The sequence below is a fragment of the Malurus melanocephalus genome, unplaced genomic scaffold (assembly GCF_030028575.1).
Source record: "Malurus melanocephalus ecotype Western Australia unplaced genomic scaffold, MMel_1.1 scaffold_593, whole genome shotgun sequence".
Classification (NCBI taxonomy): domain Eukaryota; kingdom Metazoa; phylum Chordata; class Aves; order Passeriformes; family Maluridae; genus Malurus; species Malurus melanocephalus.
The window spans coordinates 165526-177939 of record NW_026623825.1 but is presented as its reverse complement, the minus strand read 5'-3'; the positions used below and the strand labels follow the sequence as shown (position 1 = coordinate 177939).

The window sequence follows — 12414 nt, the reverse complement described above, 5'->3', positions numbered from 1 at the left end:
TGAGGGGTTGGGACAGTGCCCGTGTCCTTGGCACAGGGATTGGCACTGTCCAGTTTGTGGGGCYGGTCAGTCAAAGGGCTGACTGCACCCCCAGCTCCAAAAAACCCAGCCCTAATCCTGTGCTGGGGATCCCCCTGAGTGTGGGGTCACCTCAGGGGTGTCAGGGGTACCTCCAGCACCCATCCATTGGGATTTACAACAGCAGCACCCCAGGGCTCTGGGAATGACCCTGCTCAAGGGCAAGGAGCAGCCCCTGGCTCTGCTTCCACTGTCCCACRGTGCCYCAATCCCRTCCAACCCGGCCTGGGACACTCCCAGGGGCAGCCTGTGCCAGTGTCCCCAAATGTGATGGCTTTTGGGATCATTTCCCCCACCCTCCCATCTCCAGGAACCGCTTCCATTTCTACACCAGAGTTTTGGGGCATGGAGCAGTGAGAGCTGGGACCGACCCCATTGACCCTACAGAGCAACAGTTCAGTAAAACTGAACTGGAGACGGAGTTTGTACGGTGCCCTCAGAGCCCCTCTGGGAGTGAGGCTGAGGCTGCAGTGACCCTGAGCTGTTTTTGGGGCAGCAGAGCTGTGTGGGGTCACAGGACAGCACGAGCTGGGCTCTGGCCAGGAGCAGGGCTGAGGGATTGTGATGACAGATGGGCCACTGCCCTGTCCCTGTGCCAGGACCCTGTGCCGGGAGATGGGGACAGGGACAGGGAGAGGGATGGGGACAGGGACAGGGATAGGGACAGGGATGGGAATGGGGACAGGGATAGGGAGAGGGATGGGGACAGGGATAGGGATGGGGACAGGGGCAGAGATGGGGACAGGGACAAAGGGACAGGGATAGGGACAGGGATGGGGATAGAGGGACAGGGATAGGGACAGAGGGACAGGGATAGGGACAGAGGGACGGGGACAGGGATAGGGACAGGAATGGGGACAGGACAGGGATAGGGAGAGGGATGGGGATAGAGGGACAGGGATAGAGACAGAGGGACAGGGATAGGGACAGGGATAAGGACAGGGACAGGAATGGGGACAGGACAGGGATATGAACAGAGGGACAGGGATAGGGACGGGACAGGGACAGAGTCGGGAACAGGGATAGGGACAGAGGGATAGGGACAGGGATAGGGAGAGGACAGGGACAGAAGGACAGGGATAGGGACAGGGACAGAGGGATAGGGACAGGACAGGGATAGGGACAGGACGGGAACAGTCCCAGGGCAGTTCCCATCCCCAGCAGTGCCTGCGGGGTCCCAGCTCTGCCACCACCCATTGGGGACATCGGGACAGCTCTGGGGACACGGCAAGGGACCCCGTCACCCAGCAGGGAGGAGAAAACACAGCCCAGCCAAGGCAGCCTGCAGCCAGTGCTCTGGGGCCAGGGAAGGGCAGGGAATGGCAGCCAGGAAAGCTCCCAGCACCCAGAGCACCCCGTGGATCCAGGATTCCCTCTGAGCAGCGATTACACTAAAAATAGAGCTGCCCTTGTTTACAGAGGGATATCTAAAGGGTGAGCTCACCCACCCAAATCCACGCTGCTGCTGCTGGGGTGGGACAGCCCYGAGAGGGGACGGTGACATTCCCTGCCCCAGTTAGGCATTCTGTGTTCCTGGCACTAACCGCCTCACCCCCACTTCCACACGGATTTTAGGAGCTGTTTTCCATGTCCTGGCTCTGCACAGAGTCCCCTGGAGGGTGGTGGTGAAAATAAAACACCAAAATTTCCTGCACAGCCCGAGTTCAGCCCCAAAATCCCACCGGTGTCAGATAAACAAGCTCCCTAAGAAATGGGGAAACACTTTGGGATCAGAGAGCRAACAGGGCTGGAAGTTTCTGCCATCAGAATTTTCAGGAGTCAGAGCCCTTCCAGGCACATTCCCTCTGCTCTTCCCATCCCACAATAACATTTGTCTTTCCTGAAGGAGCACAGCACAGTCAAAACTCTGAACATGAGAATGGCCAAAAACCCCAATCTCACCCACCAGGAAAAACCCCCCACACAACAAACAGGAGGAGAGCGTTTCCCATAAAACTGCAGGAGGAATTCCAGCGGCTGCTGAGCATCTSCTGGGATTTCTGAGGGCTGCAGGTTTGATTTCTTTGATCCCAGAGGCTGCCCCGCCACGCAGGGGCTGCGGGATCCTCCTGGCACAGCTCCCTCACCTCGGCTGAACCGCTCCAGGGAAAAAAAACGGGGAAAGCTGCACAGCTCGGCTGTGAATCAGGGCAGTGAGACACAGATCAGRCCGTGCTGCCCTAATTCCTGCCGTGTTTTCCTAAGGCTCCAGGTCCTGGCAGCAGCAGCCAGGCTGAGCTGGGCAGTGCCCATCAGGAATCACTCGAGGAACGGGGATTTTAGCATGACTGGACACACCAGAGCCAGCAGCACCTCTGCAGAGCTTTCCCTAATTGGGATAATGAGTGTTAGAAAGCTGAGGGATGGCAGGTGGACAGAGAGGGGGTTTTTGTAGAATCCCAGCCTGGTTTGGGTTGGAAGGAACATCAAAGCTCATCTTGTTCCAATTCTACAGGCAGGGACACCTTCCACTGTCCCAGGGTGCTCAGAATCCATTCCAGCCTGGCTTTGGACACTCACAGGGATCCAGGGGCAGCCACAGCTTCTGGAATTCCATTCCAGAGCCTCCCCTTCCTCACCATAGCAAATGTTCCCTTTACACCTAATCCAGCTCGAGTTATTCATTATTTATCGCTCTGGCAGGAGAAATCCCAGTTTTTGCTCTCCAGTTCATCCCTTCCCCGCTCCAGGACCTGCTCCAGCTTCATTCCAAGAGAACTCAAGGGGAAGCCAGAGGYTTTCAGAGGGAGATTTGGCTTTCTGAGGACAACAGGGTCAACATTCCCTCTGTCCCTCTGCTGCTTCAGGCATCTCCCTGAACCTGCTCCACCGGCACAGGCAGGGAACTCCCCATTCCCACAGGAACTGGGACAAACTGATAAACTCAACACTAGAACAGGACTTTACCCCTCATTTTACAGCCCTGTTCCTTTGAAGTCACCTCCYAGACACAATTCCTAGATGACAACARCTATAAACGCCTGAAAAGCAGCTGGAGGAACAAATCCATCCCACCTGGAACACGTCCACGATAAATGCACGGAACAGCAGCTCAGGAAAGGCAGGATGGGGAGAGCTGAGGCTGTGCCCAGAGCAAACAGCGGGAACAGAGCCTGACTCAGGTGTGCTGCTGATGCAACAGCCCTGGCAGGATTCCCAAAAAAAGGTAGGGCTGGATGGTGGAGGGGAGATGGAGCTCAGACCCAATCCAAGCCCCACACAGAACTCACAGAGGGTAACAGGAATTTGCTCAACCCCACAGCCTCAGCAGCTTTTCAGGTTTCTGGAATGAGCACAGGAATTGTTGAGGAACCAGCACAGCTGCATTTATGGGGTCACACACACAGCACAATGTCCCTCCTGTCCCTTTCCCAGCCTCTTGTGGGATTTCCTGCTCTGCCCTGTGTAATTCCATGTGCACCTCTGGAATAGGGATAAACGTGTGGAAGGAGCTGCCCCGAAAGGACTGAGCTCATTAACTCGCCCTGAATTCCCCAGGGATTCCTGTTTGTGCTGCTACAGGACCCTGAAAATGCACAGCAGGTGGGAACCTGTGCAAAAACAAGGGGAAAATGAAGGGAAATCCCCTCCATCAGCAAACAGGGAATATGAACTGTTCTGTCATGCATGACTCTGTCTGTACCTCACATTTCACACTGAAACTTCCACACAAATGGAAGTTTACTGGCCTTTGTAAGGTGATGCTCCTGTTTGCCATCTGCCACTGCAGGATGTTGATTTTCCCTCACAATTCCTCCCAGAACAGCTCCTTCCCCTTCCCCATCCCCGAGCAAAAGCTGCTCCTTGCCCTGCTCATGAAGAGCAGGTGACACACAGGCAGTTTTCAGTTTTTTCTCAACTAGCCATGGTGGAAGCAGGTTTGGGGCAGAGACAAGACAAAATGAGCCAGTGGCCACCAAGGAACAAATCCCAGGGATGGCAGAGCCCAGGGAACAGGCACAGAACACTCCATGAGCTTCAAGGAATTGCTGCCAAAGCCCAGCAGAGCCTGGGAATCAGAGCTACTCTACACAGGCCAAACAAAAAATTAAATTATATTGACTACAGTGGTTTAAACCCACGGGAAAATCAATTTACCAAAGCAAGAAACCCCACCCATTTAACATTCCAGTGGTTGGGATGCCACAGCTTCTCCCAAAAGTCTCAGGTGTTTCCAACGGCACAGTCCAACACCACAAGGACAAGRTCACAGGCAGAAAACACTCCAGGGAATTTCAACCTGACAGCTATTGATGGAAGGCTTTTGTGCCCTGCAAGGTGGGGAAGGGAAAAAGCAGAGGGAAAAACTTTGCGGATATTTCTTCAAGGACAAATCCMTGGGGAAACTCAACACCCAGAGCAGTGAGTCCGGGAAAGGGAAAGGCCTGGGGGCACACGAGGCTGCTGGAAAGCAGATGTGTCTATATTAAAATCAACTCATAATCACCAACATACCTGGCATGGATTTCAGCTCCCTTTTTACTCCCATTCCCAGAACTGCAATCAGGGAACGGTGAATTGACAAAGGACGAGACAAAGGCTGCCCTACCAGGAGCTGAGAAAAGGGATCATCCCCAAATCCACCTGAAATCAAGAGCTTGGGGTGTCACAACAAACAGCTTCAGACACCCCAAACGTGCCAAGGATATGGAACACCCAATCCCCTATGTGGCACCAACATCCCATAATGGCAGAGGGGCATTCTGGCACAGRAAAACTCCAAAGAATTCCTCAGGGTTGAGAGGTGGCTCCTACCCAGAGGCAGGAGTTGCTATTTTATCTCCTGAGGAAGAAACTTGTGATTTAGTGCCGAGCTTTCCAGAGGACATGACACAGCAATTCCACCACCAGGACACTTCACCTCGGGAACACAAACAAAACACWGAGAGAAAAGAGATGGGAAACTTATTTTTCCCTCTTTCTTCCATTCCCTGCAAATTAATTACCCCAGGTAAGCATCTCCTCCACGCTCAGCTCACAGAAGCATCTTCCCAACACAGAGCAACACTCACTGATATTTTATGTGCACAGAACTCAGCTCTGCATTTTGTTTGGAAAAAAATGGATTTTTCATCCCTTGGATTTGACCTCCTGCCACCTCTGGGAYTGTGAGACTCTTGGAACACTCCAGACAAGTGATGGTGCTTTAAATGAGGCTGACCCTGGAGGGGTTTTCCACAAAAAACTTTCCCAGTTTGCTGTGCCAGAGGAGAAGGACTGGGAATGATCTCAGTGATAGCACAAACCATCCAAACACAATAACATTTAATGGGATAATTGTTGGGAGAGCCCTGCAGTGGCTGCTCCCTCGCTGTGCTCGAGAGCCCTCCAAGCACTCATTGATTTCAGGAGACTCCTGCGAGTGTCAGAGCCTGTTTTCATTAATGCTGCTCTAATTAAACACAGATTAAAAAAAAGCAACCTCAGCCCTGCAGCCTTCCAGCAGGGATTGCACAGACCCCTTCCACTCCACTCCACTCCAAYGAGGGCAATTTGCTGATGGAGCTTTAGACCCTTAATCCACCTTTCTGGAGGAGGAAAAATAAATCTTCAAAGCTTCACACCCAGCTTGTCCTGGCTGATTAATTAAGAGCAGCAAGGCTGCAGAATGAGCCCATCTCGGGCAGACAGGCCCTGGGCGTGTTTTATGTTTGCTTTTTACCAGTTAATACCTGCTGAGGTGAAAATCCACCTCTTGCTCTCTGCACACACCTGGACAAAGAGCTGAGCTCGGCAGCCTGGAAGCAAACCCTTCAGTGTCAAATGAAGCCATTGCTGCTTTCCATGTCTGTGATTTCAGGGTGGAATGCTGACACTGGGTATTTCCTTCTGGACAAGYTGGCAGCTGCCCAGGGCATGTGTTTGTACCCAGGGTTGGATTCCCTGTCCTCCCTCACTCCCAGGTTCCTCAGCAGTGTCAGGCACTTCCACATCACAAATGCTCCCAGACATGACTCAGCTCTGCCCTGGCTGCTGCTCCTTCTTCCACTCTTTGGCTGCTCAAAACAAAAGAGACAAATGAGGAATTCATCAGCATTCCCTGGAATTCCACGCTTGCAGAAGCACCAGGGTTCAGAAGCAGTGCGGGAAGTTCAGCTAAATTCTGAGGAAGATGAAAATTCCCCGGCTTTGGAAGCAGCAGATATTGCTGTGCTGGGGTTATTAGTGCCAGATTTGCATATTTAATTAACAAGCCAGACAGGAATTCAGAAGCAAACTATCACCCAGGTTAAAAAGATGCTCCAATTTCTGCATGACCCAAGTAAACTGAAGCCTGCAACGCCTTGGGCCAAATTTCTGGTGAACATAAAACGAGCCAGGCTAAGGATGAACAAACAGCCTGACCCATCCTGCCCCAGGAACACTTCCCTGTCGTGGATTCCCACCCTTCATTTGGCAAACACCCCAAGCATTCACGGTGCCCATGAAAGCAGCCCTGCATGCCAGCTGTGTGCAGATTGCAATCTCCAGGGCACAAAATACCTATTTGCAAGTAAATTCTCCTTACCACCCACCTTGTTTTCCTCAGCACCTTCAAGGGAGCAAAATTCCTTATTCCAACCATTTTTTTTTCCTCTCATTCAAGCCCGTGATTTAGAATTCTCTTAATGCACTCATTCAGTCTCTTAAGTTCAGGGCGGTAAATACCAAACAAAACATTATTTATTCAACTGTTCGACAGCAGCAAAGTGGAAACAAATAACTTTTGTTACTGCTCCTCTTACTACAAACTGTGCAGCCAAGTGCATTCCGTGTGGAGATASAAACTTTGCAAGGAATTGAGCTGGGACCGTTCTGCAAGGCTGAATTTGGGCTACTGGATTCCAGCCCCAGGTCCCAAATTCCTCTGGTGCTTCCCAAAAGTGCTCTATCCTGTTCTGAGGTGGCTCATTAATGTATGTGCCACAGCCTATGCACAAATAGGTCATTTTTTTCTACCCTAGAGCTTTTGAAAGGGATAAAAAACTCTCTCCCTGGGCAGTTTGTGTCTGGAACAAAGTTGTTTGTCAGTCCACACGAGTGTTGTGTGACTCCCCGAGCCCTCGGAGCAGATTTGCTTCATTTGCTGTTCCTGGGCCACGGTGCGGTTTTGGCACCRGGGAGATGAAAAGCTGATTCCAAAAATCAAAGTTTCACAAATCAAAGTTCCCGAAAAGCTGCCCCTGCTGAAGGCGATGCAGGGTGAACAAATCTCCTGGAGCAAAGGAGACAACCCCAAATGTAACCCAAAGCATAAACAAAACAGGAGCCAGCGGTGCAGGGGGGAGCAAAGTTTAAAGGAAAAACACATGGAAATGATGCAGATTTGGAGAACTCCAAACTCTTGGGGATAAAGGTTCAAGAACAAATTCTGCTGCAGGGAAACTCCTAATTGCTACCAAAGGAAGGCTGGAGTCATTTCTTGGAGCAGGATAAATGGGAATGAGACCCAGCTTCAAGGAGTTTCATGTGCAAATTCCCCATCAGGGAACAGATCCCAAAATGGRCAAATCTATTTAACCCTGCATTGGATTGTGATCGATAAAAAGGGAACAGAGACCAGTTTTGGGAATGATCCTGCTGCTGAAAAGACATTTATGGTGAGAAACACGTCCTCAAAGGCTTTGCCAGCTCCAAACTGTGCTTGAACAGCAAAACTTTGCCATAAGGCAGCAATTCCCTAAGTTATGCCCTGATTCCTTGGTTTTTCAGCAAGGAACAGGAATGCCATGTGCATCCATGCCCCTCTCCCATGTGTCCCTGAGAAAAGCACAGAGCAGACTGGCAGGGAAGCTCCAAAATCGCATTTCCAGAAGGCAAGACAGCCACCAGCAGGACCGTTCCCTAACCATGTTACAGCTTTCTTAGTTAAATGATTCCATTTCCCTGATAAACACCCTCCACACCGTAAAAAACTCAGATGGAAATCCACATGCCTGCCTAGGTACCTTTATATTCCTAAAAATCCAGCCGGGGACGGAGAAGTTTCAATCTTTCCTGAAGACAGCACTACCCCCTGCCCGGCCTGTTATCAATCCTATAATTAGCCATATAATTTACCTCCCAAAGCCTGGGTCAGGCCGGGTGGAAAGACATTTCCAGACAATATATCTTCCCATAACGATCATGTGCTGCARCTTTGGGATGCCTGAGATCCTCAGAGGGGGAAAGAATCTCACACAATCCCCCGGGAAAGGGCAGCACCAACGAGCAGCCTCCTGCTCRTCACTCAAAATGCAAAAACACACAGATCACCTGGCTGTGACAGTGAATAAATGCTTTACAAAGCCCTCACAAAAATCATATCCTCTCCCAATAAACATCTTTAKAAAGGTATTCAATTCTAGTGGAGCAGAAGATATTGAATGGTAAACGAGGAGGGAAAAGGCAGAACATGGTCCCGGATTTAAAGGGTGGGGAATTTTGGGATGGGGTGACTTTGCAGTCACCAGGGGAACGGAAAACAGGATTTGAATGGTAAAACTGCAGACCCCAAAAAGTGCAAAGAGGTGACAAAAACTGCATCAGGAGAGGGATATGTGTGCYCAGACAAAGTTCTGTGTGCCCTGGCAGGATCCGTGTGCCCTGGCAGGGATCTCTGTGCCCAGTCTGGCACCACTGGCCCACCGYGACTGAATTTCTGTGCAAAGCAACGCCTCCCCAGACACAACGTTTGCGAGCAAAAACAAACCCCGCAAAAGAAGGTTTGGAGCACGATGTCGGCGCACACACGGCCGGGAAATATCTCATCTCCCAAMTGGTGCTGAAACCAGCTCAGGGCGCGTTCAGCACCAGTTGCTGGTGACAGATAATTGCTCTGCTCAGCCAAACCCGCACATCAACGCCCTGCCCGGCACCGGGGGATTTTACCCTGCCCGAGCACAGTTCTGGGGGGGAACACAAGAAATCCTATTCCAGCTCCCAGGAAAAAAGCACGCTGCATTTATCACACGCTGCTCGCTGTACTGTCGGGAATCAGAGAGCCTCACTAGCCCATAGATGGTATTTGGGGAGGTTTTTTTGCTCAGTTTTTTAGGGATGGGGCCATATTTTCTACTGGGACTATTCAGAATAGCCCAAAAAAAATTCCCCATATGCAGCCAGCATTGCACAGGAGAGATGGGGCAGAGCTTTTGGGGAAGGTGATGCTGAGTGAGGAACCACGTGGAGTGCGACAGCGGGGACCTGCAGAGGGTCAGGGAATCGCGGAATGACTTGGGTAGGAAGGGAATTTATCGCTCATCCYGTCCCATGGGCAGGGACACCTTCCAGGATGCTCCAWGCYCCGTCCWRCCTGGCCTTGGACATTTCCAGGGATYCAGGGGCARCCACAGCTGCTYTGGGCACCCTGTGCCAGGSCCTCCCCACCCTCYCAGGRAGAATTCCTTCCCRATAYCCCATCCATCCCCCSCRGCTGTCAGCTGAAAGCCAGGAGCGGTACTTACGGACACAGAGACAGGCCACCAGCTTGGCAGCCTGGTCGGGCACGGGGCAGGTGGGGAAGATGGGCTTGAGCAGGTACGTGGCGAACACCAGGGCCACGATGTACTGCGAGGAGGGCCGGATGATGAGCAGCTCTATCCAGAGCTTGAGGAAGGCGGGCAGGGAGCCGTACACCTCCAGCATGTAGGCGTAGTCCCCGCCGGACTTGGTGATGGTGGTGCCCAGCTCGGCGTAGCACAGAGCGCCCACGATGGAGAAAGCGCCGCACACGGCCCAAACCACCAGCGACAGCCCCGGCGAGCCGGCCTCCCGCAGCACCCCCGTGGGGGTCACAAAAATGCCCGAGCCGATGATAGTGCCCACGATGATGGCCACGCCGTTGAGCAGGGTGATGTTCCGCTGCAGGGTCACCCCCTCCGCCGAGGCGCTGGGCGACGGCGAGCGGGCACAGCCGTTCTCCTGAGCCGCCTCCAGCATCTTCTCCATCGCCTGCTTCTCCTCATCGTGCGCCAGCGAGGCGTTGGAGCCGGCGGGGCTGCGCTTTTTCACGGCGTTGCCGGCCGAGCTGCCGCCGCTGCCGGACATGGTGGCGGAGCGCGGCGGGAGCGGGCGGGCGCAGAGCGCCGCCACCTTCGGCCGCCCCTTTTGTTCCGGCGGCGGTGGGCGGCGAGCGCCGCGGGGCCGGGCTCCTTTCCGGGGGGAGGAGGAGGAGGAGGAGAGCGGCAGGAGGAGGGCAGGAGGAAGGGGGGATGGCGCAGCGCCCCTGGTTTGCGCGGCAGGCGCTGGGCAGGCGCTCGGTGCCCGCTGGTTCGCGCTGCTCAGCGGCGCGTCTCGCCCAGCACGGCTCCTCCGACCTTCGCTGCGCTCCGGGAGGGGACAGAGGAGCCAGAAGGGCACCCCACATCTCTGTCCCAGCCCCGGGTACACGAGATGGGGCAGAAAGAGCCGAGCAAGCACCCAGTGCCGGTGCAGAGCGCTGCTGGCTGCCCGCAGGGGAGGTGTGCTGCCAGCCCTCCTCTCCCTGCTAGGCTGTGTTCCTATGGAGGAGCGCTGTGTGTTCCTATAAAAGAGGATGGATCCCTGTGTGTGTATATCCAAACACACGGATTCTGCCTCTCGCAGCTCCCCCAGCCCATCCTGCCGCCCTTTCCCATCCCAGATGCACAAACACACGGAAGGCCCTGGCGCTGCATCACCTGCACAGTCTGCAGAGGCGCTGCAGGAGTCGGCGCCTCGTGTCACACGCAGAAATGGCCAAAAGGGCGCGTCTGCAAAATTAAAAATTCACCAATCTCAAATGTGACAGATGGCGAAGTCACCAAAAATGCTTGTTTGCAAAACATAAAATAACCTTTTGCAAAATATAAAATAATTCACCAAGCTGGCAGTCGTGCAGGCAGRAAGGGCAATGGCTGCCTCACTGAAGGCAGAGGTTGTGTACCCAAGGATACTCTGGATACTACAATAATGCCCAAGGAGCCAATTYTTCAGCAAATTCTGACTCCCGGTTATCCTGGTGGGATAGGAGAGGAGCTCAGGGGCCACAGCCTGGAAGCTCTGATTCCAAACATTTCCACTGACAGTGAAAGTGGTACCTCTAAGGAGCTGCTTCCAAGCTCCAAAATCCCAAGGTGGTGTCCATCCTGCTGGAGCACCCTCCTCTGTGCACGTTTCAGGCAGGCAGGAGCWGGGATGGAAGGTTTTCTCCTAGAGAACTCCATGGAAAGGTGAGACTGGCATTCTGGGGRAAAAGGACACATTTCAGTAATGTTTAATTTCCATCACAACCACTTGCAGCCATTCCAGGGATCCCACCCAGCCCAGGCCTTGGAGCATTAATCCRAACCTGACATCTAGTGGCTGCTCAGGGGCTCAAAAATCTGCTGCTGACTTTATGTAAACACCCAGATTTAAGAAGAAAGCAAAGACAAAAATTACCTTAGCACTGAGTACGTTCCTCCAATTTTCAAAGAGAAATGGGATCCTGAAGAGATTGAAAAGACTCTGGCAATTAATTAAAAATAAACAACAAAACATTTCTGACAGTTTTTCTGTAACTCCAAAAGCCTTTCTTTACCGTACCGGTTTAACATCAGAGGCAAACTGCATTTTATCATTTATCCCAGGTAAAATGGTCACAGGACCATGAAATCAGAGAAAGAACCAGGTACTTACAACATATGGGACTGTCAGCCCTGTTACATCAGGATCCAGTAGACAGGACTGGGATTAAAATAAAATATTTGCTTCAGGTGTTTTYGGGTGAATGCTTGAATTTAGTTATATATTGGACTCAAATTGGAATAAAATAAATTCATCAAGGRATTTACTTCTCCAGGACTCCAGGCMAAGCTTCTCAAGGCCAAGCAATGACCTAGAACYRGGATCYCCTGAGYTGGGAGGGACCCACAGGGATCAAGTCCAACTCCTGSCCCCAAGAATCCCACYWGGATTGGCATTTTCCACCTGACATTAACCCACACACACATTTCCATGAACTCTCACAAGAGTGGGACTGAGTTATCCCATTCCAATTCTTCCCCAAGGGAATTTCTGCACRAACTCCCAGCTCAGAACCTGGAAATCCCAGGCTCCAGAGGCAGCAGAGCAGCAGCACTGAACAGCCCTGTTCCAAGCCAGCCACACACTCKACTCTCTTACAAATTAATCCATCAGAGTTAATTCTGCAACTGTTTTTCCATTTGTATTCCTGAGAAAACACCACCCTGGCATTGTGGGGTGTGTTCCCAGAGTGCCTGATATCTTCAAAGCACTTCCCAAATGCCAAGCTCTGTTATCAGCCTGGCCCACGGACATTACCTCTCCTCAGGCCCCCAAGTTATTCCGCAGGATCTTTGAAGACTATTTGATTATCCAATCAGTTCTCCACGTGCTAACCCTCAGGCACTCGCA

At 52.4% G+C, this 12414-nt stretch overlaps 1 protein-coding gene across 1 annotated transcript in view; it reads right to left on the bottom strand.

Moving 5' to 3' along the window:
• Nucleotides 1–10178, bottom strand: part of SLC7A5 (solute carrier family 7 member 5) — a 31556-nt gene extending 21378 nt beyond the window's left edge. Inside the window, exon 1 of the mRNA XM_057382936.1 lies at nucleotides 9504–10178. Within this exon, the coding sequence (XP_057238919.1) occupies nucleotides 9504–10086 (583 nt within the window). The 5' untranslated portion in view covers nucleotides 10087–10178. The remainder of the gene's footprint in view (nucleotides 1–9503) is intronic.
• Between the last annotated feature and the right edge of the window lie 2236 nt (nucleotides 10179–12414).